At 33.0% G+C, this 27,992-nt stretch overlaps 2 protein-coding genes across 2 annotated transcripts in view; one reads left to right on the forward strand and one right to left on the reverse strand.

Moving 5' to 3' along the window:
* Window positions 1–27,992, reverse strand: part of LOC132715257 (trafficking protein particle complex subunit 9-like) — a 45,279-nt gene that overhangs the window by 9,513 nt on the left and 7,774 nt on the right. The window contains exons 7-18 of the mRNA XM_060698247.1: window positions 26,703–26,824; window positions 25,414–25,482; window positions 15,550–15,621; window positions 14,369–14,573; window positions 12,501–12,594; window positions 11,735–11,911; window positions 10,868–11,007; window positions 8,155–8,367; window positions 7,025–7,235; window positions 1,819–1,907; window positions 1,289–1,417; window positions 747–803 (exon numbers count right to left, since the gene is read on the reverse strand). Coding sequence (XP_060554230.1) covers window positions 747–803; window positions 1,289–1,417; window positions 1,819–1,907; window positions 7,025–7,235; window positions 8,155–8,367; window positions 10,868–11,007; window positions 11,735–11,911; window positions 12,501–12,594; window positions 14,369–14,573; window positions 15,550–15,621; window positions 25,414–25,482; window positions 26,703–26,824 — 1,578 coding nt within the window. The remainder of the gene's footprint in view (window positions 1–746; window positions 804–1,288; window positions 1,418–1,818; window positions 1,908–7,024; window positions 7,236–8,154; window positions 8,368–10,867; window positions 11,008–11,734; window positions 11,912–12,500; window positions 12,595–14,368; window positions 14,574–15,549; window positions 15,622–25,413; window positions 25,483–26,702; window positions 26,825–27,992) is intronic.
* Window positions 19,354–24,544, forward strand: LOC132715256 (homeobox protein 4-like). The gene is made up of 3 exons (XM_060698246.1): window positions 19,354–19,489; window positions 21,162–21,352; window positions 22,314–24,544. The coding sequence occupies exons 1-3, from the start codon at window positions 19,354–19,356 to the stop codon at window positions 24,459–24,461; spliced, it is 2,475 nt and encodes an 824-aa protein (XP_060554229.1). The 3' UTR covers window positions 24,462–24,544.

The following is a 27,992-nucleotide window of genomic DNA, read 5'->3' on the forward strand; positions in this document are numbered from 1 at the left end:
AAAATAAAATTAATTTATAATTACACTGATAAAGTGATCCATGGTCATGTTAAAGGGATACTCAGGCAAATTAATGACAAAAATATAAAATTATCTTATGTACTCAAATCACGCTAAATTGACATTAATCTTGTAAAAGTCCCAGCATGAATTTCTGTAAGAATTCTATTTATTTTGGGTTTGAAGCGTAAATATATCTATATATGTTGAACGAAATTTCACTGCCGACTGAATCACCATGTAGCTATAAAACTAGTCATGTGACTTGAACAAACCCTGGAAGTTACATTAACAGATATTGTAGATATTGTATGATTGAAACAAACCTAAATCATTCATTTGACATGTTCTTTAACGTTTCCAGAGGTCACTGTGACAACTAATGTGAAATTTTTATGCTCTAACCTGACCCACGTGGGTCAAGTTAGGAAACCACCATTTTATTCTTTATAAGGAGAAAAGTTTTGTTCCTTTGACTGCCTAGTGTATTCATTTTAAGGACACTTACAGATTAAAGAATGAAAAATTCAAAACGAAGAAATGAAAATTTTGCCTGTGTCTCTCTTTAAAATTCTTTCATGTGGTTTATATGTTCCTGATTAAAATATGTTTATCATTAACCTATCATATCAACCTAAAACAATGTTTTTCTCTCTCAAAACTGTTTAATTTTTTTAGCTTAATGTAAAATCTAGAGGCGGTTTGACCGGTCTCAATACTTCTGACTGACTTTAAATTTAACTTACCTTTCCCTTCCAAACTAATGCCCCTGTTCAAACTGTCTGATGAAGTTTTCACACAACCTGAAATATCCATCATATTTCTTACATATTGACAGCTGCATCATAGTATTTTATGTCTAACCTCATCAAACAACAAATGTGCAAACTTTGTCACTCTTACCCATCAAGTTCATAGTTCAAGTTTGTTCGTTTTTGGATTTTAAGTCCAATCGAAACTCTAAAATGTCCAATCGAAAGTGTAAAAGGTCATAATTATGACTACTGACCATCTGGTGTAAGAAGAACTTCAAGAACCCTTTTGTGTATTATTTCAGGCACCCGAGTGACTGAGTAGAACCAAAGACTTTCAGTAAACTTTCTTTGATAGCTCATCCACTCTTAACTATCAAGCTCATGCCTTTCAACTAAAATTTATTTATTTTTTAAATTCTAAACATGTTTTTAAATGCTCAAAATGTGTTTAAATACTAAACATGTGTTTAAACACTAAACATGTGTGTAAATACTCAAAATGTGTTTAAATACAACAAATAAAACATATTTACCTTTGGATGACAAGAGAAATTCACCAACAGCATTTATGGCTAAGTTAAAGCAAAGTAGTTGAGATACTTGTAGAGGCAGCTGAGAATCAATGTTCTCTTTATTCCATTTAAAAACATCACAAACATAATCTGTAAACACAATGATAACCTGTAATGTGACTACTCAAAGCAATTATTATTTCTTATAAATGTAGTCAAACAGCAAATTTTTACAAAGTCAAGGGCAATAACTCTACATATACATAATTTGGAAGGCCGTCAAATTGTACTTTAGAAAATCAACAGAAATAAAATGGAAAGATTTATAATTTTTTATAAATGTAGTCAAACAGCAAATTTTTTACTAAGTTAAGGGTGATAACTCTATACATAATTTGAAGGCCGTCAAATTATACTTTACAAAATCAACAAAATAAAATGGAAAGACTGACAGAAAGGGTAAAAGCAATCCTTTGAGACATGCATAGACATAATAGATTTAACTTACAGAATAAGTCCTTGAAAAATTGATTAACTGAAATAAAAAATACCTTTATTGTCGCGGGTAGATTCGAGACTGACATTAACCAGTTCAACTGGAAGTTTACCACTATTCTGTAATGTCACTGTACACTCTGAACTAGAAACAAAAATATAACATAAACATTAATTAGTTAGATAGATATTCCTGTAAAAGAATTCTGTATCCATTTAAGATTACACTTATGTACAGTATAACCAGTCCTACGCATAAACCATTCCAGCCTGCTGAATCTCAGTAAGGGCTTATCAGCTAGTAAAACACTATTAACTGTATGTCTCCCATTAACAGGTCCACCGAGTTAAGAGTTTTGTCATAATTTATTGCCCCTCTGTATTCTTATCTAATGGCCCCAACTTTGAAGGATCAAATTTCTTTAGAAGATACACTCACTAAATTTATCAATGTTTTTTCTCCTTTCTTTTGTAAATGGGTCTGTGGCCCAATTGAAACATAGCAATTTTTGTAAATATACTTCATAACATACGATAATTTTTTTAATTAATAATAAATAAAGTTCAATACTGACTGAACAGTGAACTCCCCACTCGGCCCGCTAAAAAACAAAAGACTGTTCATAGATTTAACTTTTACTGCAAAGACATTAATGCCTAGTTATTTAAATATCATTCCATGCATGACAAACTTATAGTCCGGACAGGAATGAAGTGGGGACGCACAAACAGACGGACGTCCCAACAGACAGAGGGACGGTGCGATTTTATTATGCCTCCCTTTGGCGGCATAAAAATGTTTCTTATCAACACCTATATCAGGTGCGATTAGATTTATAACTCAAGTCCTGTATTTCTAGAATTATCTCCATTTTATTTTTGAATGAGGGATTTATTAAAAATCAATATATTTCTAAGAATCATCTTTGTTATTATAAATGTCATCAACTCTAGACTTAAGATAATGTTCCTTTGTCATTACTTACATCATGCATGACAAGGTTTTTAACTCTAGCATCCTTATTTCAAGAGATATTTCCTCTTTGAACTTAGAATTTTACTTTAAAAACTTTATTTTCTTTTTTTTTTTTTAAAAATTCACATTCATGAATGATAAGCTTCAATAATGCTTTGAATCAATTATTATTATTACTTAACATTATTTTCCCCTTTTGAAAAACAGAAAAAGAATGTAAATCACTGAGGTATGATATGCCTTTAAGGTGACAATGGAGTCAATTATCACTGAAAATACCTAAAAAGAGATTTTTTGCTTAGCATATTTATTAACCTTTTCTGAAAACATTCGTGATTTAATTTTTGAAGCAGTTAGTCCAAAAAATGTGTTTTTAAACGTTTTAAAACGGTACCTATCCCATTTTTATCTGCTATTCGCGTAACCTGTCCATTATCGATAACGCTCCGCCCCTGTTGGGGCATCAATGAGGGAAAATCGGTAGTTCCATATATCCGTGAATTACCACTCCATACTACTCGTAATACATGTATCGTACAAATACTGTACATCTTTATGAATATCTCAACATTTTTATCGTCTACCTTTTATTTAGCCTTTTTTTTTTATATAAATTAAGAAATTGTCGACCAATGTACGTAACATAATGTATGTAACATAAGTAATTAAGCATAGCTGTAAATCGCACGACCACGGGGTTGATTAAACAAGAGCTGTCCGTAAGACAGCGCGCTCGACTTTTTTATTGCTTGCCAATAAAAAAAGTTTTTGCAGTAAAAGGCAATACAAGAATCTCTGTATTTTTAAAGTGAACAATGGCCATGAGCATTAAGATATTTAGTGAAGAATTATTTTACTGAATTGTGTGATACCCTTGAACACTGCAGCAAAGTTTGAAATGTTTAAGTCAAAAGAGGGCTGGTAAGAAAGAAAAAAAAACTGAGTTGAGCCTTAAATAAATTTAATTCTAAGTCGATAAAAGGCCTTAATTTTTAAAACAAATCCTTGACAGAGTTACCTTCTCTTGCGTACAGATGGGGGTAATGATGTGAAATAGCATTAAAAGTTTCAAAGCAATATCTCAAAGGGTAAGGCAATAAGTGGATTTTACCCATATTCAATGTATTTTCTAAGTCAAAAAGGGGCATAATTCTGTCAAAAACCTTGACAGAGTTATGTCCTCTTGTCTGTTGATGAAGGTCGTGATGGTAAACAAGTATGGTCAGTTTCAAAGCAATACCTCCAATGGTTTTGAAATAAAGTGAGGTGGTACAAAAAACTTAACCAAGCTCAATACACTGTCTAAGTCAAAAAAGGGCCATAATTCTGTCAAAAACATTGACAGAGTTATGTACTCTTGTCTGTAGATGGAGGTTATGATGGTGAACAAGTATGGTAAGTTTCAAAGCCATACTTGTAATACTTCTGAAATAAAGTGGGGTGGTACGAAAAACTTAACCAAGGTGTGACGCCAACGCCAACGCCGACGCCGGGGCGAGTAGGATAGCTCCCCTTTTCATAGAAAAGTCGAGCTAAAAATGTAGTTGCTAAAATATCATTCCATAATGTGTGAAATAATAATTTGTTTGTCCTGTTAATCTGATAGATATTACATTGACTTTATGGACTTTTGTACGGATTCAAGGGATTGCTTTACATTCAAACTAGTTTTCTAACAATGTCTAGTAAAACAACAACAACAAAAACAGACATAATTTATAAATGTGAACGCCTATTTGACTTGTGGTAAGGGGTCCATGACAAATTTCTAAACCATTTTTACCATTGTCTAAGGATGATTATTTCTCTATGAATCAATAAAAAAAGATATTAAAATATATTACCAGTGAATGCTTTGAATAAATTGTCCGCCAGTAAATCGAACACAGTACTAATAAACCTGGGACAAAGTATAAAATTTATTGTCTATCCCGGTAGAAACTGGATCTCTATGCCTTGCATAGATGATATTCATGATAATAGAAGTCAAGAAGGCCAGATCATAATGATCGAGTAATACCTTTTATTTTTATTAAAATATGTGAAGCATTATCAATTTGGTGGAAAAAAAATATATAATATCCCGTTCTTATTTGTATACATCTACAATGGACTTTAAAGACTGTCAGAAGCTCAGTTTTTTGTTATTTTATTTTATATTTAACGGAATTTTCATACACAGGCAGAGTGACAGTGGTATAAAACAATAATAATGCTGATGATAATAATAATAAACTTCAAAAAAAGGAAACAATAAAATACCCCGCTAGCGTGGCGCAAATGCGTTCCATTTCCCCCACTGAGTGCCTCAAATTTTACCGATAGTCACGTGACATGTGCGACAGATACCCAGACGAACAGTAAATCACGCTTAAGAATTGAAGAAATTTCGGCTATAAACTGATATTAATCAGCAGCTTTTAATTTGGTCAGATGTCACTGGGTCATAAAATGTTGTTAGAGTATGTTACCGCAACTTGTGACCCTCTCTGGTGCGATATTTGTGTATTATGCAATTATTTAGCGTGAAACGTAGGGGTCCGAGAGAGAACAGCCGATTTATGACACTTCGTTTGATGCGGGGGCGGACTAACTTTGAATCGGCATAACTTTTTTAATAATCAAGGCAATTAACATGCGTTTAAAGCACATGAAAGGAAATTCATTTACGGAGGGAACCGTGTCAGGGATTTTTTGTTTGCTCAAATCAGCCGACTTAATTAATCTTTAATTACGTAATATGTATGGTGAAAAATCGTCGCCATAAAATGTTTGACGTTACGTAATTTTTTTTGAGAAAAAGATAGAAAAAATTTGAGACACGGTTCCCAGATAATATAAGTATGGTTATTTTCCAAAAGTTTGATGACAAAAAAATAAAAAATGACTTTGATATGACAATTTAAAATTTTAGGATTTTTATTCAAAATCAATCATTTACAAAGGCATTTTTTTCAAATATGTTTTTTTTTATGATGATCAACGATATTTAATGCACAAAGATGAAATAAATAACAATTATTACTAAAATAACTTGGTTTAAATGACATTTATGTGAGTACCACGGAAAGTGTCTGTTGTCACCTTAACATGAAAGTAATTTACACAATTATTTTCATTGTGAGTTGTAAGTGATTGAAAACCTTTTTTTGCTGTAATCTAATTTTTATTTGTCTTTAACTATATGTATCTCTTTACACTAAAAAGTTAAATCTTTGTTTTTCGTTACATCTAAAATGTTCTCTATGTCTTCCAGCTTAAACTATACATTCTTGAAACATGATAGGATCATAAAACATTCAAGGGTGCTGCTATCAGTAATACAGTGACAAACCATGTAATTATAATTAAATGCTCATCACTGACCAGAGATAGGAAATTTTGGGGAAAACTGGAAATCTTGGGTTTATGCGTAGGACTGTAACATTTCATTATGAACCCAACTGTTTACTAGAAAAACAGATTTTAACAAACGTAAGCTTCCCAATTTAAAATAGATCATTCATCCTGCTCTAATAACAATAATACACTTAGACAAAGGACATGGATGTCCTGGCAATATAGAATTTAAGTTGGCAAGCATTAGCATTGACTTCTTTCAATTGTGAAATCCAATCAAACATATATAGATGTTCGGACTCATAAAACTGCACTTCCCTTGTATGAGGAAAACACAAAGATTATTCTTTCAATGTGATCTTGACATTTGATCTTGGAACCTAAGGTCTTGCACATCACACACCATCTTCTAATAATGGCCATGTGAACCAATTTATTTTGAAATCATGTTGTGCCTGCAGAAGTTATGAACTGGACAGAAAATATTAACTTTCTTCAACACATATTTACAGATAAAGGTAACTGTAAATGCAACCCCCCACCCCCATGCTATCCTCACATTTTATGGCATAAAAATTCAAGATTTTTCATCATATTTCTAGGTATTTCTTATGTTATTGAACTTTTCTAGTGCTAAATGCCCTATGCAACAAGTAAAGCATGCAGTTTGGTTGGATTTGCACAGACTCCCTTCACTCTATACAGAGGTTATTACTTTTTATAGAGGAAATTGAAGTCACATCAACATTGAAGGTGACATAGTGATCATTTTCATTAACACGCCTATAGTATAACGCTAATTTTTAGCGCATTGTGACGCTATGTTTATTAAACGCAAATGACGTCACATCAAAATATATGCACAGCCGTGCAATACCATTTTTACGGAGTCGCAAGAGCACCACAGGTATGTGATTAATTAATAAACTTAATGATTTAAATCTGACCTTTGTCCCATATACAATACAGCTGTCGCACTTGTCACCATGTTAAACTCCTCTCCGAATGAGAGGAAGTTGGCAGATTTTGGCAGAGAAGATGTCAAGTTTATTTGAGGTAAAGCTGGAATCACCGTCACTGTGAAAAATGACTCCGGAAATGTTGCACAGTCTCGTAAACGACAATTGCTTTTTGCACCATATACCTTAGTGCTGTAACCTGAAATATATTATCATTATCATATAAATACAAATGCATACATTAAGTATATATTAAGTATACATTAAGATATTTTTAAACAAACAATAAATTTCGTGGGTGAAATTTGTAACTTTTAAAAATTATCCATTAACATTCTATCAAACACCAAAAGCTGTTGCTAGGACAGCTATCTTGACTATTCTTAGTACTTGATAGTAGAACAAGAGCCTGGATAATGTAGAATTTTCCAAGTTCTAAAAAGGCATAATCCATGTAAGAGATACAGGCCTTACAAAGTGACCTTTTATTATGCTCTGGCATAAGTGTGTGAAGTTTTAATCTATTCCCTTCATTAGTTTTGAAGATAACAACTTGCATGCAAAAACTTTAACCAAGTGTTATACCGACAACTGGGTAAGTACAATAGCTCTCCTTAACCTTTAACAGTCGCGCTAAAAATCATTAACAGTTCCAGTTTTTTGCAGTTTAAAGTCAAAATATCCTTTAACATATTCACTAATTTTTCTAATTCATCTTCTTTACACTTTTATTTGTTTGTTTTTACGTCACACTGACACAGTATAGGTAATTCGGCGACGTTCCAGCTTTTCTGTTGGAGGAAGACCTCAGGTGCCCTTCCGTGCATTATTTCAGGCATGAACGGACACCTGAGTAGAACCACCGACGTTCCGTAAGCTAGCTGGATAGCTTCCTCTCATGAAAAAATCCAAAGTCCCTGTTGGGATTCGAACCCACAGCGGTGAGGGGCAAGTGGTTTAAAGTCAACGACTTTAACCCCTCGGCCATGGACACCCCACACATATTTATTTGTAATTTAAAGAACACACACCAAATAGCAATAGCAAACATATTGACATTTATATACAAAGGAAACATTTTATGGTTAGAAATATTTCAGCAAAACAAAAACACACACCTAGTATTTTAAGATCGCCTGTTGACGTGGGCCGCACCAATATTTTAACAAGATATGATCCGGACTCGGCGGGAATGCTGGGAGCAGTTGGGACAGATTCGATCTCTACACCCTCAGTGATCAGCGTAATCTGAGATAGCTTCAGTTCATCGGGCATGGGATTACTGACTTGCAACTGTACCTCGGCCATGTCGCCTTCTACCCATTTAAAATCTGTAAATACAATCGAACAAATATAATACATGTACAATACAATCAATCCTGTGGTAAAAACTAACTCAGAAACAAAGACCACATTGAGGACAAATACAGTTAAAGTCTGCAATAATACTAACATTTTTATATAACATATTAAAGCAGATAGACTGAGGACCAAAAGCATAAAAAACATCAAATTTGAAAATCTTACAAAAATTAACTGGGGCACTTAAAACCAAAAAATATTTCATAAAAAAATATTAAATGGATGATGATTTAGTATGAAAGATTAATAAATATAATTTATGTAAGACTCATGTGATCCGTCTTATAGGCGAGTAAAGGTACTCAGAATTAAATTTTATATTTAATGTGATTCTTAGCCTGATTTCAGTCGAAAGGATTCAAATGCTTAATTTAATTTCAACCTCATTTTGCACAATAAAAATATATAATATGAGCCATGTCATGACAAAACCAACGTAATAAGTTTGCGACCAGCATAGATCCAGACCAGCCTGCGCATCCGCGCAGTCTGATCAGGATCCATGCTGTTCGCTATCAGTTCTCTACTTGTTATAAGGTTTGTAAGCGAACAGCATGGATCCTGATCAGACTGCGTGGATGCGCAGGCTGGTCTGGATCCATGCTGGTCGCAAACCCATTATGTTGTTTTTGTCATGACACAGCTCATGTTCTAACAAGAGGGCCATGATGGCCCTGAGGTCGCTCACCTGTATATAGGCCCCCGGAGCGGGGCCAGTTTAAACCCCAGGCTTTTATTTGAGCAAACTTGGAAGACACCATTAGAAGATGTTTCATGATGTTAAGGTTTTACTACACACATATAATGAAAAACAATGACCGCCTCCCCACCCCCCCCCCCTTTGGCAGGAGGAATTTAAACCCAAGGGCTTTTATTTGGACAAACTTGGTAGACACCAACAAAAAGATGTTTCCTGCTTAAAATCTAACCTCTAGCTCATTGGGTTTTTTAAAAAAAGAAGATTTTTTAAGTTTTTACTATACACATATAGTTAAAATCAATGACCCCCTGGGGCGGGGCCAATTTTGACCCCAGGGCTTTTATTTGAACAAACTTTTATAGACACCCATTAGAACATGTTTCATGCTAAATATCTTAGCTCTAGCTCTTTGGGTTCTTTAAAAGAAGATTTTTTAAGTTTTTACTATATGCATATAGGGAAAATCAATGACCCCCTGGGGCGGGGCCAATTTTGACCCCAGGGCTTTTATTTGAACAAACTTTGTAGACACTCACTAGAAGATGTTTCATGCTTAATATCTAAACTCTAGCTATATGGGTTTTTTCAAAGAAGATTTTTTTAAATTTTGCTATACACATATAAGGAAAATCAATGACCCCCGGGGCGGGGCCAATTTTGACCCCAGGGCTTTTATTTGAACAAACTTTGTAGACACCCATTTGAACATGTTTCATGCTAAATATCTTAGCTCTAGCTCTTTGGGTTCTTTAAAAGAAGATTTTTAAGTTTTTACTATATGCATATAGGGAAAATCAATGACCCCATGGGGCGGGCCAATTTTGATCCCAGGGCTTTTACTTGAACAAACTTGGTAGACACCCATTAGAAGATGTTTCATGCTAAATATCTTAGCTCTAGCTCTATGGGTTCTTTAAAAGAAGATTTTTTAAGTTTTTACTATATGCATATAGGGAAAATCAATGACCCCCTGGAGCGGGGCCAATTTTGACCCCAGGGCTTTTATTTGAACAAACTTGGTAGACACTCACTAGAAGATGTTTCATGCCAAATATCTAAGCTCTAGCTCTTTGGGTTTTTTAAAAGAAGATATTTAAAGAGTTCTGCATGGAATTAAATTCTTTGAACAATTTTTAAAGGTGACCACCAAAGGAACATTCCTGTGAAGTTTGGATGAAATTGGCTTAGTGGTTTATGAGGAGATGTCATTTAAAGTAAAAGTTTACGGACGGACAGACGCCGGACGAAAAGCGATCACAAAAGCTCACCCTGTCACTTTGTGACAGGTGAGCTAAAAAAACAGAGGCAAATGATCTTAAATTTTGAATGAACTTTGAATGAATTCAAAGCAGGGCAAATACACAATCTGATTAAAATCAGCTCCTCATTAGGGTCTGACATCCACCCATAGGTAGTCACCTTCTCGTGGCCTTTCAAACAACCAATCATTGGCAAGCTTTCATTATTTTGAAAGCTATGCGGATTCTTATTTAAACTCTTGGAAAACCAATACAGAGTAGGTAATTGCCACCATTTCGAGAATAAACATGGCAATGTCCATATAGCTCACAGGTAAATTGGCAATACAATCTTGCCAAATAAAAACTGACTCTATTATTTTTAAGTTAATTCGTTAGAAATATATTTGGAATATTTTGGAATATATCGGTCATATAATAATGATTCTAGGAAAAACTGTAATAAAGTGCGATGTAACACTGCGGAACTTTGGGAACTACTGCAGTAAGTCTAAGTGATTGATAACTTACCCATATGAGTTTTTAAAGCACCAGTATCAGTTGCACCGATGTTAAGTGGTGTAAATATAAACACATTATCTGGCACCACCTGTACGGACTGTAATTTCTTTGGTTCTAGGTGATTTTGAAGTGGCATTAGTTTGAATGATCTGAAAATAAACATGGGCAAAATGAATATACAATGCACACCGGATACAACAAGATCGTCGGGACTTCGCATGATCCCTCGTTATAACCGATATCTCACTAAAACCGATCTCATTATAAACAATATAAAATGAAAGGAAAAAAAGAAGGAAAAAGGACCGGACACCAGTAGTGTGTACATTATAAGAGGTACCTCTTTAAAACCAATCTCGTTATAAGTGGAGTAGACTGTAGTTCTATAAATACTGTTCTCTGACTGTAAAGTAGCTTGACTGATTTGAACATTGTACACATGTAGACAAAATATTTATAGTTCTATTAAATATGGTTCAGAGTTAACATGAGGAGGCGGTTGTATGCAAAATGAATGTTTTAAATGCATTTTGGGCTGTTTCAAAACACTAATTGTTGTACAAGATCCAATATTACATACATTTTTATAGCAGATAATAAAATATTATAGCACAAAATATTATGATTGATCATATAAATGCTCATTTTAGGTCGCTCCGAACTATATAAACATTTTTTTTTTTCAAACAACTTTTTATAGTATATATCCAAATGATTCATTTCTATTTCTTTTATCAATATTTGAAAAATTTATGGTAAAATGTGCTCATTGTAGTCCTATCCACTTTAACTGTTTTAATTTATTTTTCCTGATTTTGGCTGCATAGCATCTTGTGCTCTCCTTTATGACAAGGAGAGACAGATGCTCTGACTTACTTGACAAGTGGAAGAGTGAGAAGTGGGACATGGGGTACAATCACACCAGAGTCTAGGGCCAGTGGCTGTGTGGTCCCCTCATGCTGTGAGGTGAAGTTCTCGAGGCTCGCCACCAGCTCGCGTTTCTCCTGTACTGTCATATACTGTAGCTGGGTGTGCAGTAAGATTGTCATGTACCTGTAAAATACATCCAGTAAACAGTTTACCATAGCAAGCAAATGCACACAAACTTATGCACACATACATGTCACATAACATGGGTGACATTATTTTATTAACAGTTGACTTCTGAATATATTTATTAAAGATTATAGATAATATCAATATGTCTAAATACAGTATACTCAAATTTTGTAATAACAATGCATAATGCTGCACCTCTACTATCGACATTTTCTGAGAAAAAAATTGTGGATATATGAAAGTTGAATCTTAAAATATCTATTTATGTAACCCAGCTCAACCAAAAATGCACTGCTTTTTGTAGAATTGGTCAGCTTCACACATAAACAAATATATTACATGAATTATTGTTGTTTGTTTTGTTGAATTGGGTTTTACGTCACACCGACACAGTATAGGTCATATGGCGACGATCTAGCTTTACTGGTGGAGGAAGACCTCAGATGCCCTTCCGTGCATTATTACATGTATTAAGATGACCATTAAAACTAAAACGGAGTTATAATGCTAACATTTAGAATGTTGAGAATGTTGATAATAAAACGTTCCGAGGTAAAACGTATAATACTAGTGTAATATTCACCTTATAGCTAGAGAAACATTGCCCATTCTCCGAGCGGAGTATATTAACTCATGTAACACCCTCATCTGTAACACTGGCCAGCCATTCATATATCCTGAATTATAAAACAATAATAAGTAAATAAAAAAGTTTCATATATCCAGAAATGTAAGTAAGTAAACAAAGTAAAAGTAAAAGTAAAAGTAAAGTAAAGTAAAGTAAAGTAAAGTAAAGTAAAGTAAAGTAAAGTAAAGTAAAGTAAAGTAAAGTAAAGAAAGTTAGTAAGTCTTACTTCAGTGAGATGTGCTATTTTACAACAAGAGCTGTCCGTAAGACAGCGCGCTCGACTTTTTTATTGCTTGCCAATAAAAAAAGTTTTTGCAGTAAAAGGCAATACAAGAATCTCTGTATTTTTAAAGTGAACAATGGCCATGAGCATTAAGATATTTAGTGAAGAATTATTTTACTGAATTGTGTGATACCCTTGAACACTGCAGCAAAGTTTGAAATGTTTAAGTCAAAAGAGGGCTGGTAAGAAAGAAAAAAAAACTGAGTTGAGCCTTAAATAAATTTAATAGTATTAAACCCACTTTGAGAGAATAAGGTATTTTTACGTCACTCAGAACACCTTGGTAAATGACATAATAACATAATTTTTCAAGAAATCTATGCCAAGGAAGCAGTATATTTTTGTACAATCAGCATAATATATAGATTTGACTTTGTATGTGAAAAGTATTATAGTTACCTTATAATACAAGTAATAGATAAATTTTATCAAGTGGACTGGTACTAAAAACTTAACCAAGATTCTAAGTCGATAAAAGGCCTTAATTTTTAAAACAAATCCTTGACAGAGTTACCTTCTCTTGCGTACAGATGGGGGTAATGATGTGAAATAGCATTAAAAGTTTCAAAGCAATATCTCAAAGGGTTAAGGCAATAAGTGGATTTTACCCATATTCAATGTATTTTCTAAGTCAAAAAGGGGCATAATTCTGTCAAAAACCTTGACAGAGTTATGTCCTCTTGTCTGTTGATGAAGGTCGTGATGGTAAACAAGTATGGTCAGTTTCAAAAGCAATACCTCCAATGGTTTTGAAATAAAGTGAGGTGGTACAAAAAACTTAACCAAGCTCAATACACTTTCTAAGTCAAAAAAGGGCCATAATTCTGTCAAAAACCTTGACAGAGTTATGTACTCTTGTCTGTAGATGGAGGTTATGATGGTGAACAAGTATGGTAAGTTTCAAAGCCATACTTGTAATACTTCTGAAATGAAGTGGGGTGGTACGAAAAACTTAACCAAGGTGTGATGCCAACGCCGACGCCGGGGCGAGTAGGATAGCTCCCCTTTTCATAGAAAAGTCGAGCTAAAAATACATATCAATTTCACAACAAATACAAGCACCCGGCTCAATTGGGCCTACAAGTCATCTATTTTTCATTAACAATTATATTATTAGCATTAAAAGGCATGTAGAATTTAAACACATAGTATGTTTGTTATTTTAAGTCAAAGGAGCAGATGCAAATAAATTGCAAAAATGCAAATTGATAAAGTAATACAACGTAAAACAAGACCTTGAGTAATGTAGAATTGTCTTAGTGCAAAAAGGTCGATATTTCTGTCAATATCCTGGTTAGAATTATGGCCCTTTAAAAGTGACCCCCTATTGTACTTTCAAATAAGTGTGTGAATTTTCAAGCCACTCCCTTCTGTAGTATTGGAAATACCAACTTGGATGCAAAAACTGGACCAAAGTGTGACACTGACACTGGCATGAATAGAATAGTTTTCACTATTGTTTGAATAGTCAACCTAAAAGCTGTGTGAAAAAAAAAACATGAAAGATCTTGGTAGCATACAAGGAGAAGGTAACTCTGACCTGGTTTTGTTGTTGAATCAGAAGGGTCGAGGTATATCCTGTAACCCTCTAAAGCTTGAACCAGTAACTGATGACAAACAACCCAGTTTGGTTTAGGGTTTTGAGGGGCCACGCACTGCATGGCTGCCACTCGTTTGAAGAATGATGCCTTTCTTTTGAATCCTATTTGAGCATATAGCGTTGATAACGTACTGTATCGGTTAATCTGTAATAATAATAAAATATTCATAAAATTAAATGCACATTGAATACTTAATAAAACTGTGTTTTTAATCAACGATATTGTTATACTTGTAATTTTTTATATATTTTGATTAGATTTTAATTCACATCAGCACATTTTAAAAGTCAAACAGCAACTTTCCAGCTTTACTGGTGGAGGAAGATCTCAGGTGCCCCTCTTTGCATTATTTCAGGCATGAACGGGCACCTGATTAGAACCATTGAGGCTCTGTAAGCTAGCTGGATAGCTTCCTTGCATGAAAAGCCCAAGTCCCTGGCTGGATTCAAACCCACAGTGGTGACGGGCCAGCTTTAACCAACTCTATCAAAGTTCACATGACAAAATTGTTGTATCATTTTAATTTGATTTATTGTCTAGAAACAACTTGTTAACTGTACACATGAAACATGAAAAGAATACCAGAGTGATATTTATCAAATACATGTACCTGCTCTTGCTAATGGTATTACACAGCCGTGCATATATTTTACTGTGATGTCATTTGTATGAACATAGCATTAAAGCGCACTAAAATGACTAAATGATAATGTTTCACTCTAAGCATGCCAATGAAAAAGTGATTTTTTTTTTACTGTAAACAATTCTTATTTTGGATATGTGATAATTAGAATATTATATTCATGTACTGAATTACTCATTGAATAAAATAGTATGTGTATAAATATATATATATAAAGTTAAATGTCAAAGTAAAAACTAAATACATCTATATGAGTAAAATATGAGCTGAACAATGACAAAACCAACATAATGTCTTTGCATCCACGCAGTCTGACCAGGATCCATACTGTTTGCTATCAGTTTCTCTACTTGTAATAGGGTTTGTAAGCCTGATCAGACTGCGCAGATGTGCAGGCTGGTCTGGATCCATGCTGGTCTCAAGCCCATTATGTTGGTTTTGTCATGGCGCAGCTCAATTATAAGCAAAGATACATACCCTATCTTCATCACTCAACTGTAGGTTAATGTACACAACATTCTGTAGGAAATCTGATGCTTGTAAATATTTCTGAAAAGACATAAAATTGAAAATAAAGAATAATCCATACCAGGGCTCAAAGCATTGCAAAATTAATAAATTATGTATATAATTATGATACTCAGCCCTGCGCATTTTGGTATTTAACCTTTACTGCCATAGAACTTGAATCTTTCTTAAATTCCAGACGCCACCCCCTCGCTGATGCCACTCGCTCCCTGATGCCACCCCCTCCCCAACCTTCTTGGCAGAATTGACAAAATTACTGACTGACAGTCATTTTACTTCCTGACAGTCTTATATTGTATACAGTTCAAGAAAACAATTCAGGCACAATAGAGGACAGTAAATAAAACTATTTCAGGCACATTACTTGAGGTTGAAGGAAATTTTTCATCTTTTTTTTTATTATTTTTTTGTAGTAAAGTGAAATCATGTGCTTGAATAGTCAGAAATTCTAACACTCTTTCTTCTTTCCTTTTAAAAAATTGCTGATTTTCTCAAGAAACATGATTTTTATTATATATGTATAGCAAATTTATTGCTGTTTATGAAACTGCTAAATGTTTTCCTGCTGATGTGAAAGAAAAAATATAATATGTTGGTTTGTTGTTAAGGTCACAAAATAATGTATTTGTAACATAATTCAATTTTGTGTGAGCAAAAAAAACAAATTTTTTTCAAATTTGCCTTCGAAGGACATAGTCCACAGTAAAATTTACAAAATTAGGAGATATATTTTTCTGCATAAATTTATTCAAACAAACGGTCCCAAATGCTTTATGTATGATCTTACAATGATGTTCAATGTTTTAAGTCAATTTAATATAATGCAGCAAAATAGTTGGAAGAAAACAGAAATCTTTTTATCTAATTTAGCATCATGTAATAAATCCCTGCTTCTTTGTCTTAATGGTATCAGAAACTGAGATGTACAAAGATCCATGACTGTATTATCACCTAGCAATCCTCTTTCCTCCCCCCACCTTAACCCACCTCCTAAAACGTTTTACCCCTCTCTCTCTTTTTCTATCACATTATCCTTGTTATGCACATTCCAACACTGATTGTACATTAAAGGGAACATAAGGACTTGATCTTTAATATTTAATTACTTTCCAAACAGAGGGATAATCTGGCAAACACTGTAATTGATCCTCTAATAAAAACTGGCTACCTGGCATAATGACCAATTAACTCAAGTGTTACAGTGTTGACAAATTTTACACCTGTTTGTTTGATGTTAATGTTAACATGTGTGACAAGGTGCTTGTTTATATTTGAAATATTATATTAAATCTTAATTGTCCATTTTAGCTGCTCCTTTCCTTTTATTTATAAACTTTTTCTTTTCTTTTTTATTCTGTACTTTTCTTTTCATTTTTTTTTTCAAAACAAGATTCTATTATAAAGAATTATTATCTAGCTGTATAAATATGCTTTTATTGTACCTGTTTCAGGCAGATCTGTATAGTTTAGTAAGCATTATAAGATGAATTGTAGATAATAAATTATAATATTCCCAGGAAGCTTGGCAAAAAATGTTTATATATTTCCTAAATTTAAATTTAATTATTGATGGATTTTCAACAATATTTCCCAAAATTTTAGAAATGCATCTTTTAACTATTTAAATGCATCTTTTGACTATTTAAAAAAAAACATCTTTTAAATACTGAACTACATCTTTTAACTATATTAATACATATTTTAACTATTCAAATAACAACAGGCAAAACTTTAAATAAATCAATATTGTATAAACTACAAAAACTTTCTGTAACATTGCCTTGTATCAGCTTCTGTTGTTGTTGTTTTAAATACTTATTCCTTACAAATGTTTTTATTTCACACACTGCATTAACGGGACTCCACTGAGGTTTTTTTTAAATTTTGTTTGTTTGTTTTATTTTACGCCTTTTCCCAACAGTATTTCAGTCATATAGGCGGGTAGTTTCCTAACCATCGTTCCTGGAGAGTTACACTGACTAGATTAATAATATCTGTCATATGTTACGGTTCGGACCAGAATATCAGTCCCGAGGTGACCCGCCCATGGGCGGGTTACCGAGGGACGGATATTCCAATCCGAACCGCAAACATATGTCAGATATTTTTTCTTGCATATTCTACAATATTCCATTATAATTTAAATTCTTTTTATAATTTAAATTCTTTATCTTTATTTTCAACGGAAATTTATATCATTACAGCCGTAACTATTTTCTTACAACGGCGTATGCAATTGCAACTTCATTCATAACGGTAAAATGACGTCATCCTAAGCGTGCCATTGTACAGCACGCGACTCATCTGGCACCCCCCATGCCAGATGAAATTTCCGGCATGGGTAAAACACACTGAAACGCCAGTCTGCTATGCAAGAAATCGGAATATTCTTCTGATATTTGTTAACAGTATTGGTCCAATAACATATGTGCAATTTTTATATTCATTCCCTTTCGCATTTCTTGTTTTTTGTTGTTTTTTTTGCCTTCAGATAATTCATTTCTATAGTTCAAAAGTATGTTCCAAAATTTAAAAGCATTGCAATGCTTTTCACTCAAATTGTACAAAAAAAATGAATTCATCACTAATTCAATTCATATTTAAATATATTTGTATGGTTATAAATATTGTTTGTATTTAATGCCAATAAAATATTTGGTTCTGTATTAAAAGTTAATTACCTTTTTAAGTATTAATAAGTTAATATTGATAATCACATAAAGACACTTCTGTAAACCATGTTCTCTTTGCATATGTATACTTTATATGCTTAAAAACATTGTAAAAATACAAAATGTTAAATACTGAATAAACTATTATACAAAAAAATATCAGTACAATTCTCACAAATATAAAACTATTTTGAGGAAAAGCTATCATATCTAGAGACACAAGACTCCTTAATAATCTACCATTGTTAATCCTTAATTTCCCTTAATCTTTTACTTTATACGACTGACTAAGTTGAGAAGCTGGCTCTAGCACAAACAAAGCCTTTTGAAGTTAACATACCAACAATAGAAGCTTTACAATTATCAATTAAAGTCATATTATTTGATATAAATTAGATAATTACTATGCCCCATTCTCACCTTATCAAAACATAAAGATTACAACTGTTTAAGGCAATTGTACAGAGCTACCTTACTTTGTTTTTAAAGCAACCTGTGATAAACTGATTGTGCACATATGTGCTAAGAAAAAAAGGGGGAAGGGACTGAAATCATTAATAATCAATTAAGAAAACATTGCATTTTTCAAACAGGTACCTGTTGTTTGTATAGTAGGATGAGAATGTGCTGCCAGTAATTTTGAGTTGAGAAGGTGGCCTGGGAGTGGAGAATTTCATGTTGTTTTAATATATATACTACAAGTCAGCATGGAAGAATCATAAACAAATTTTTGTTTTATATAATATTATTATTACTTGTAATATTACTACAAAAAAGAGTGAGGAATACTGATCCTGTGTAATCATAAATTAATCAATTATCTCAATTAGTGAAAAAAGAGTGATTAGTGAAAAAGGTTAAAAAAAAGACTGGGAGAAGAAAATTAGAAACTTTTTTTTTGGCTTTGGCTAAAAGTGCTTAGTTCAGACTGCTACTATTAGCAGTTCTGTTGCACTTTTTGCTATCTGAGTACTTTTACTTGTTTAATACCATATATGAACTGAGTGTAAATCATTGATACAAGGTTGACTGGAAATTAGTGCTATTCTCTAACAGGATTACTATTGTGGGATTAGTTATAATGGATCTAAGCACAGCTCACTATAGTGCCTTACATGATGCAGGGAGAATGGAGTCTGGAGTCATGTATCCCAGCTTCCCAGCTACAACACCACTAAACCTGAGTAAAAGTTACACTGGAAACACCCTTACACCAGGTATGTTAATTTACATTTTGATTTTTTTTTATTATATGATAACCTTCCTTTGAATTTGATTTATTTTTCACTCATATATCCTATGTTAATTTTATGATTTACCTTCTTTCGAATTTAGATTGTTTTTTCTCACTCATGTATTTTAATAATAATTGTCTATAGCATATAATTTCCATGCCAAGTCAAAAAAAGTCAAAGTCAAAAAACATTTAATTCTCTCATTCCATGTACAAACATGACATAATGGAGTAATAAACATGAATAAAGTATAATGAGGCTCAAATAGCAGTTAATTAACATACTAGCGAAAAATATAATTGAATTGTGCTTCCAGTTTTTAAGTACGTGGAGAGCCAAAACTGTTGTGTATATATATATTACTAAAACATATTAAATAATAAAGAAAGCTAGTATTACATTCAAAGGTATTGTTTCATTTTTCTCGTCACACGCACACACGCACGCACGCACACACACACACACACACACACATGTAATACTTTCTATTTCAACAATGTGTAGTATTAAATTGACGATTTCTGCTCAATAGTCGTAACGACAATCAATATTTTTAGCGTAAATGAATATACTACAAAAATTTAAGTAAACATGCGAATCATTTTTAGGGTATAAATGGAGAAGTCTAATTTTTAACAATAACAAAAGGTATGGTATAGAGATGCGAATGGTAGATGGGGGTGATAACAAAAAAAGGCTTTGCACGTTGATGTTGTTGCATTTACTTCCCTTTAGTTAAAGTGTTAGATAATATTCAAGTTTTTAGTTATGCAGAGTGAATTTGAATATGATCTAGAAAAACTTTCTGATCGGCGGGAACTGGGGTCTCCGTCTACTCTATCGTGGACCTGAACTCAATCAGAGCACAACCTGGGGCATGGAAGCTCCAATAAGGTCTTCCTGCGATGAAACGCGCCCCAGGCCGTGCCATACCAAGAATATGTATGTTTTTTCTTTTCAATGTTTAACGACGATGAGCTTGTAATGCGTAAGGCAAATAAAATATTTTTTTCTTGTATTACAGTATGTGGGTGTCCAGCGTTTTATTTCCCCCTCAATACTGTACATAATTATTCATTCTATAGCATTAGGGAATATTTTATCAAGTTCAATTATTTCAAGATCAAAGTGAAAAAGATTACATTTCTAGTATAAAATATTCATGCATTTATATTGAAAATATATAATTTTTAAATCAACAAAAATATAACACTTACTTTGAATATATTTATTACAAGCAATGTGAAGAAAATATAAAACTGAACATTAATAAGTTTGGATAAAAATCTTACAATTCAATTAAATTCTGTGTTTAAAATCATATTCTAAATTCTCTTCTCTAAATAACCAGAGACCAAAAATGATTTTATAAAATTTACTTTAAAGCCTATAAAATGCTTTATCCATGCTTTTTTTCTTTTTTCTTTAATAAAACACTATTTTATAGATAATTCAGTCCATTTAATGAATCATATCTTTAAATGTCTATTTTAAATCTTCATTTTCCCCCCAAGTTTCTTTAGACTGGTTAACCATTACTTAAGTAACCTTTTAATTCATCAAAGTTAAAAATTAGTGTTCATTTTCACTTTAAATATATGACATAAAATAACATATAAATATGTAGATCTGACAATCATTTATTCTATTTCAGGTGCGATCCCCAGCCCACTGAATTTTCCCAGCATTACGCCACCTCACAGTCCATACTCATTCTACGGGTTTTATTCACCCACATCTACAACCAGGGTCAGCCCCATGTATGACCCAACATATCTTAAAAGACTGAAGAGTAACCCAATGTTTCGAGATCTACAGACTTTACTTCGACAGGAATGCTTACAGGTAATGTCTCACACTATTATCTACTATCCTTTTGATTAAAGGCCCATTATGTCTTAGAAACACTTTCATTTTCCCCCAAAAAAACTTATATTGCTTGGTAACTTGTTACAATTTAAAAAAAATAATTCATTTGCCACATAGATGAACTTTGCTTCTTTTGCTCTGTTTGCAATATAACAACTATAGTGAATGATTAAAGTTCCATTATGTCTGACTGAAATGCTTTCATTTTTCTCCCCCCAATTTCTCCCCCCAAAGAAAAACTTTAAATTTTTGAAAATTTGTTAGCTTAAAAAAAAATACTCATTTGCCACATAAATAAACTTTTTCTTCTTTTGCTCTCTGTGCAATTGGTATAATTATAGTGAATTAATATTTTATGTGAAGGTTAAAATACTACTTTGTTTACATTTTGCTACCTTAATGAGACATTACTGCATATTCAGCACTACTTTCTTCAGTTCTTTATCATTTAACATGCTCTAAATCTATTACTAAAACATTATTAAGCAGATGTTTGTGATTTCTAAAGAAATATAGAATTCTGAAATTTTGTCACTGCTGATTTAATAGGTTATGATAAAAAAAAAACACACAAAAAACACGAAGTAATTTAGACAGACCTATTATTAGACTTGGATTTTTGAAAAGTGTGTATGAAATTTACTCTTCTTATATTATCAAAGGATAGAATCACACAAATTGCTTATTTAAATTTCTTAATTATATGAAATTAGTCATTCCTTGATTCCTTCAACAAAAAATTATTTTTGGTCTTTTATAGTACGTTGGTACTTTACTTAATTATATAAGCTCATATCTTCAACTTTAAACATTATATTAAAATATTTTTTTAAATAATGATTTTTATAAACGATTTACAGGCTGAATTATTATCATAAAATTTAATTAAATTAATTGATAATTATACATCATTTTATAATTTATGCCTTCCTTTCAGATGCAAGTCCCAGCTAATCTCATTACGACAAGCTGGAATCTCATGGAACTCCACAAAACCACACCCACAAATGACCAAGCTCCTCCTACTAGTTGTAAATCAACCAATCAGAACTCTTCAACAGCAATGCCACCACCATCAACATCCTGGGGATCATCCAATCAAGTTGGATCAAGCAGTGGACAACAAGTGTACATGTGTCATATGAAACTTCAGGATAAACTTCTCAAAGTGCGAATAGATCCTGCCGTCAGTGCCGATGGTCTGTCGGTCGAGAATGATTACAGTAAAGAAGTAGGCAATATAGAGATGGAACGTTACCGTGCCTTACATTCGTGTCCAGATCAAAATGTCAAAGCCACCATAAATTCCTACTATGATAAACAAAGACTCAACCTAGCAGATGCCACTGAGGACAAATTAGACAAACTAATCCAAAAAGCTGAAGATATAAGACGATCCGTACAAATGAACAAGAACGCATGTCTAAAACCTGAGAATAAAGTCGCTCAACCAAAACAACCCATTCCTGAAGCTAATGAAGGTGCCTCTCTCTTGTTAGCCCCAGTTGAAGACAAAATGAACGCTGTCAGAAAATTGAAATTCAACACAAGTGATGACAATGTGAATACCAATGATGATAATGATGATGATTATCTTAACTGTAGTGTGAACTCAGAAGACTTCGAAATCGATGACATTGATGTTGAAACAGTAGATTCTAAACACAACACAGAAAATCTATACGGTTCCAAAGTTCATGAGAAGAGTGACTTATTGAAACAATGTATTGAACAAAGTGGACTAAATTCTCTCAAATCTGAGCCCGAGATAACATCTGTATCAACATCGCCTTCAATAAACCACAGAGACAATAGCGCTGACATTCTTAGTGACCTTAGTGCAAGTGAAAGTATTCTACCAGATAGTAGCACAGGTGATTCACCAATCAGTATGAACTCTCCAACAGAATCGACCAATCACAGCAGCTCTAACAACAGCAGTATTATTGACAACACCAACACCTCTTTCACCAGAGAAGAGTACAAGAATAAAACGTGTAATTCTGTGAGTTTTGATTTCACGCAGTACTTCAGCACTCCACAAAACGGGAACTTCAAGTATACTCATCCAGATCATCTAAATTTCGCACTCTCTGAAATGCAAAAAATGTGTGACGGGCCAACCGTAAACTTCACTCCGGAACTTAGACGAGACTTTAATCATGTCATTACACCGGATGTTTCTTGTGCATCTCCATTTAGTGAACAATCAACAAATATACTTGGTAACCAGAACAACATATACAACAAAAATGTGAACAAAATATATCACGTTACAGATTTTCAAAACACGGTCCCTCAGAAAAATACTGATCACTCCATGAAAGGTTTTACACCATGTGACAATAGAAACAACAACGTTAATATGAACTTTGACAATACAGTCAGCAATACAGTGTCAAGTACTAAAACTCACAAGAAAGTTGATGATTTTAAGTTTGAAAATACTCCCGTGTTCAGAACTCATCGTATGCTGAACGCTGATGCAACTAACGTCCTCTCACATTGGTACCAGGCTCACGTCCACTACCCTTACCCAAACGATGAAGAAGTTGAAACCTTATCCAAAGCTACCGGCATCACAGGACGTCAAGTTAAGAAGTGGATGGCCAACAAACGTGTTCGCTGCTTTAACACGCTGTCAATCACCGGCAATCACCATCCAATCAAATACAAATACCAGGGGAAAGGTCGCAAGAGGAAAGCACCCACAGACGAGAAAGAAAACTGTGATTCTACGACCAGTGAAAAGAAAGGGAACTACTCGATGTTGAACGACGCCGCTAAAAACGTCCTAAACCAATGGTACGAAGACCATGTAACTAATCCCTATCCCAGTGAAGAAGAAAAACAACTTCTAGCAACGCATTGTGGTATAACAGTCAATCAAGTAAAATCATGGTTTGCTAATAAACGAAATAGGTCAAACAACACTAAAAGACAAGTCCCGAACTACTTCATTGAGAAATTTCCCGAATACTCCCCGATAGTGCAAATGGTTGGTCAAAAACGTGAAGAAGAAAGGATGATTAAGAGAAGGAAAGTGAACGAATACATGTACATTCAACCACCATTCTACATATAAACAAATAACAATGTAATCAAAGTGATGATCTCAGTCATAAAATTGTGTATTTTATATCTGATAGTTGTATTGTGCTTAAAATGGATCAGAACCTTGACTGACCAACTGTTAGCTATGCAGTGACTGAAAATCTAATGCTCACACAAATATATTGATTGATATAACTGATAAATCATGATTGATATAACTGACTGTTTTGTATAAAATGTATATAACCCATTGTAAAATATTATCACACACATATGTGCTATATTAAGTTTTCATTATTTTGATGATTATGTGTTTAAATATTATGTTAGAATGTTCTTGTATGTAATATAATAATATAAATATGTTCATATGTATATATAAATAAAAATGTCATTTCAATCTATAAAGGGTTTGTTTTGATATGGTGTATTTTATAATCAATTTAGAACAGTTCTTACAGCCACATGTAGATTACAAGTTAAAAAGATTTTTTAAAGGTTATTTGGCCCTATATAAACTGTTGTTAAAAGCTATGTAAAAGTTTCTCCTCGACAATACTAGGGTTTTTTGTCCAGAATTTTGGGAACATGACCCATACTCTCATGGAATTGGAAATTTCAGCAATGTTGTGTTAAAAATTGATAGAAAATGGACGACTTAAGTTATGCAGTGATTAAATAAATGCAAATAATCACTGTCTAGGGTGGCATCTTGAAACCATAACAGTGAAGAAGCCTTTATTTTCAAAGATTTTAAAATTTGTTATTCAATATTTTTATTTAGTTACTTTCAATTGGGAATTTTTGCTGTGGATTTGGGAATATGACTGAATATTGGCTATAAAATAAGCCAAAAATAATCCCTGAATACTTACCCTATGTAAAAGAATGGCTATAAAATAAGCCAAAAAATATCCCTGAATACTTACCCTATGTAAAAGAATGGCTATAAAATAAGCCAAAATATATCCCTGAATACTTACCCTATGTAAAAGAAGAACACGACAAGCTTTAAAACTAGCTTCCATCTCTATCACAGCTGCATTCTTGTACTAAAATACGTACAAATAATATAATCACTAAAGACATTACACTGTCTGCGGCAACCATTTTGAATCAAATAGCATTATCATATAAGAATCTTGTAGCCCTGGAACTTGTAACCTCATTATAAGTAGAGCTGTCATTGATAGAGATGATATTGATGTATCGTTGCTATTATTTGTTGATCAATAATCGATACACATTTGAAAAGATCTATAATTTTGATTAATTATTTAAATGTCTTTAAATTATGAAAATTCACCAAAAAACATATACAAGAGCAGGTGGCCATGTCTAACACTAATCTTTTGTTACATAATGTACACATTACATAGCAGTGATGACAAAAAATGGTCAGAAAATAAATAATTATGCAAAGGACATTTATAAATAGGACACAACATATTTGTATGAACAGAACATGTATTTTTACTAAAATCATTTAAACAGGTATGAAAGTAAATTATATATAAGAAATTAGGAGTATTTATCCATATATTGGTGTATCACCAATATTTGGCATCCCATTTTGATGTATTGTCAATATACTTTGCAATGAATCAATGACAGCTCTAATTATATGTATGCCTTAATATGAAACTTGTATCAGATTTGAGCGGTGTTTACAAGACAGAATCTCATTTGGTGTGGTAGTACCAAAATCCGTGAGAGCCAAAGACAAGTAAATCATCATATACCTTGTTGAATTTCAACCGTTAAGTAATTGGTATAACTCTAGCTATATCATTCCAGATGACACTTTAATGTGATACCGTTTTTCTGTTGGTGGCTAATATGTGTGCATGTTGCCATGCAATACATGTATTAAATTTAGAAAAATATGGACATGTATGATATATAATAAAGTATTTTATTGTGAAATGTATATAAATTCTTTTTGTTCCACACTTCTGGCATAAGGCCTGTACCAATCTGACACTTGGGCAGAGCCATCAACCAAAAATTTATTTAATTTGGACCTGTATAATTTCATCATATCAGTACTTAACTTTTAAAATGTATAAAAAAAACACAATTTCAATAAAATATTTTTTTCATTGGAAATACAACACAATTTCCTTCAATAAATTAATTTTTCATTAGAAGTACGCTAATGTTTCTATCTCGGGAGTTCTTTTGACCTTCTCACTCAGTGTGAAGAATCATATAAGTATTCTGGTGCCCCCCCATCATAGAAAATATATGTGTTTATATGTTAGTAACAAACCTTGCTGTAAAACATAAGAGCATCTTTGTATTTTTCAATCATATCATCAGGGTTGAGACCAGATTTACTCGTCACCTCTGGAAGTTCTTGTAAACCATTTGAGTAACTATGTATTTTACTACCTGCGATGAAATAAATGTAACATAATTATACTTACAAGTTAATTAACATTAAACTGTACAATACCGGAATATATTCAGATGACTATACAGCCTTAGGAAAGTTGGGTGCGGCTTATATGGTAACTTTAGCAGTGTGCGAGTCCAAATATATCCTGTATTGTTTAGAACAATGTTCAATAACCTATTTGTTCAATCTGATTAAAATCAGCTTCTTTATAATGCTATGCATTAGGACCTGACGATGACCAATTGGTTGTCACTTGCGCATGATTTTTCAAACAGCCAATCATCTGCAAGTTTTCTTTATTTTGAAAGTGATGTGGTTTCTAATTTTAACCACTGGAAAACCAATACAGAGCAGGTAATTTTTACCATTTCGGGAACAAACATGGCTATGTCCACATAGTTGGCAGGAAAACTGGCAAAACAATCTTTCCCATTAAAAATTGAGTCTATTTTTTTTCAGTTTATTTGTTTCAAATTACTTCAAACATTTTTCTCTTACATAAATCAACAATTTGTTTCACTTCCACGGACAACAATATTTTGATACATCGCCTAATGCTTATCTGTAACAGTGATTAATCTAGATGTGCGTCTTGCGTGAAATACGCATAAAAATCGAAAAAGACGCACAGTTTCAAAATATGTGCGTTCAATTTAACGCATGCAAATCAGGTGGATTATAATCCAAAATATCACGATAAGTGATTTCTATGTACTGTTTGATTACTTTAATTTCATCAGTTGAATAATTTTTCAATTTCTTTAGTTGAATAATTTAATTTCCGATGAATACTTGTGCAAGACTAATCCCCCATTTGCTTGAAACATTAAATCCCTGTGATCGGTAACCGCCTATTATCGGCATTAGCCAATCAGAGCGTCCATTTTGCATGAGAGCTAATCGCCTACAATGGTGAAATATGCAGAGATGCCTGCGCCATTGGCGCTAAAAAATGAGAATGGCACAGGAAAATTGTCAGCAAAGGGCCAAGGTTGCATCTAAAATCTGTGCCAGACTTATATTGTATGTTATTTAGTCATCCAGACAAAACTGGTACCAACAGCAACAGGTTACCCATTCCCCTGTAATTACGCATATCCTTGAGTTTATCCATTTCCCTATTATAGCATTTTTCCGAGTTATCTACTTACCTTATCCTTT

Source organism: Ruditapes philippinarum, unplaced genomic scaffold, assembly GCF_026571515.1.
Source record: "Ruditapes philippinarum isolate M1 unplaced genomic scaffold, ASM2657151v2 ctg5962_1_1_1_1, whole genome shotgun sequence".
Lineage (NCBI taxonomy): Eukaryota > Metazoa > Mollusca > Bivalvia > Venerida > Veneridae > Ruditapes > Ruditapes philippinarum.

Bases quoted from the DNA above. Each gene is read 5' to 3' on its own strand.
- LOC132715256 (XM_060698246.1), top strand. From the start codon at position 19,354: ATGGATCTAAGCACAGCTCACTATAGTGCCTTACATGATGCAGGGAGA. The intron at 19,490-21,161 runs GTATGTTAATTT...ATTCTATTTCAG, and splicing joins TGGAAACACCCTTACACCAG to GTGCGATCCCCAGCCCACTG. The intron at 21,353-22,313 runs GTAATGTCTCAC...CCTTCCTTTCAG, and splicing joins TTCGACAGGAATGCTTACAG to ATGCAAGTCCCAGCTAATCT.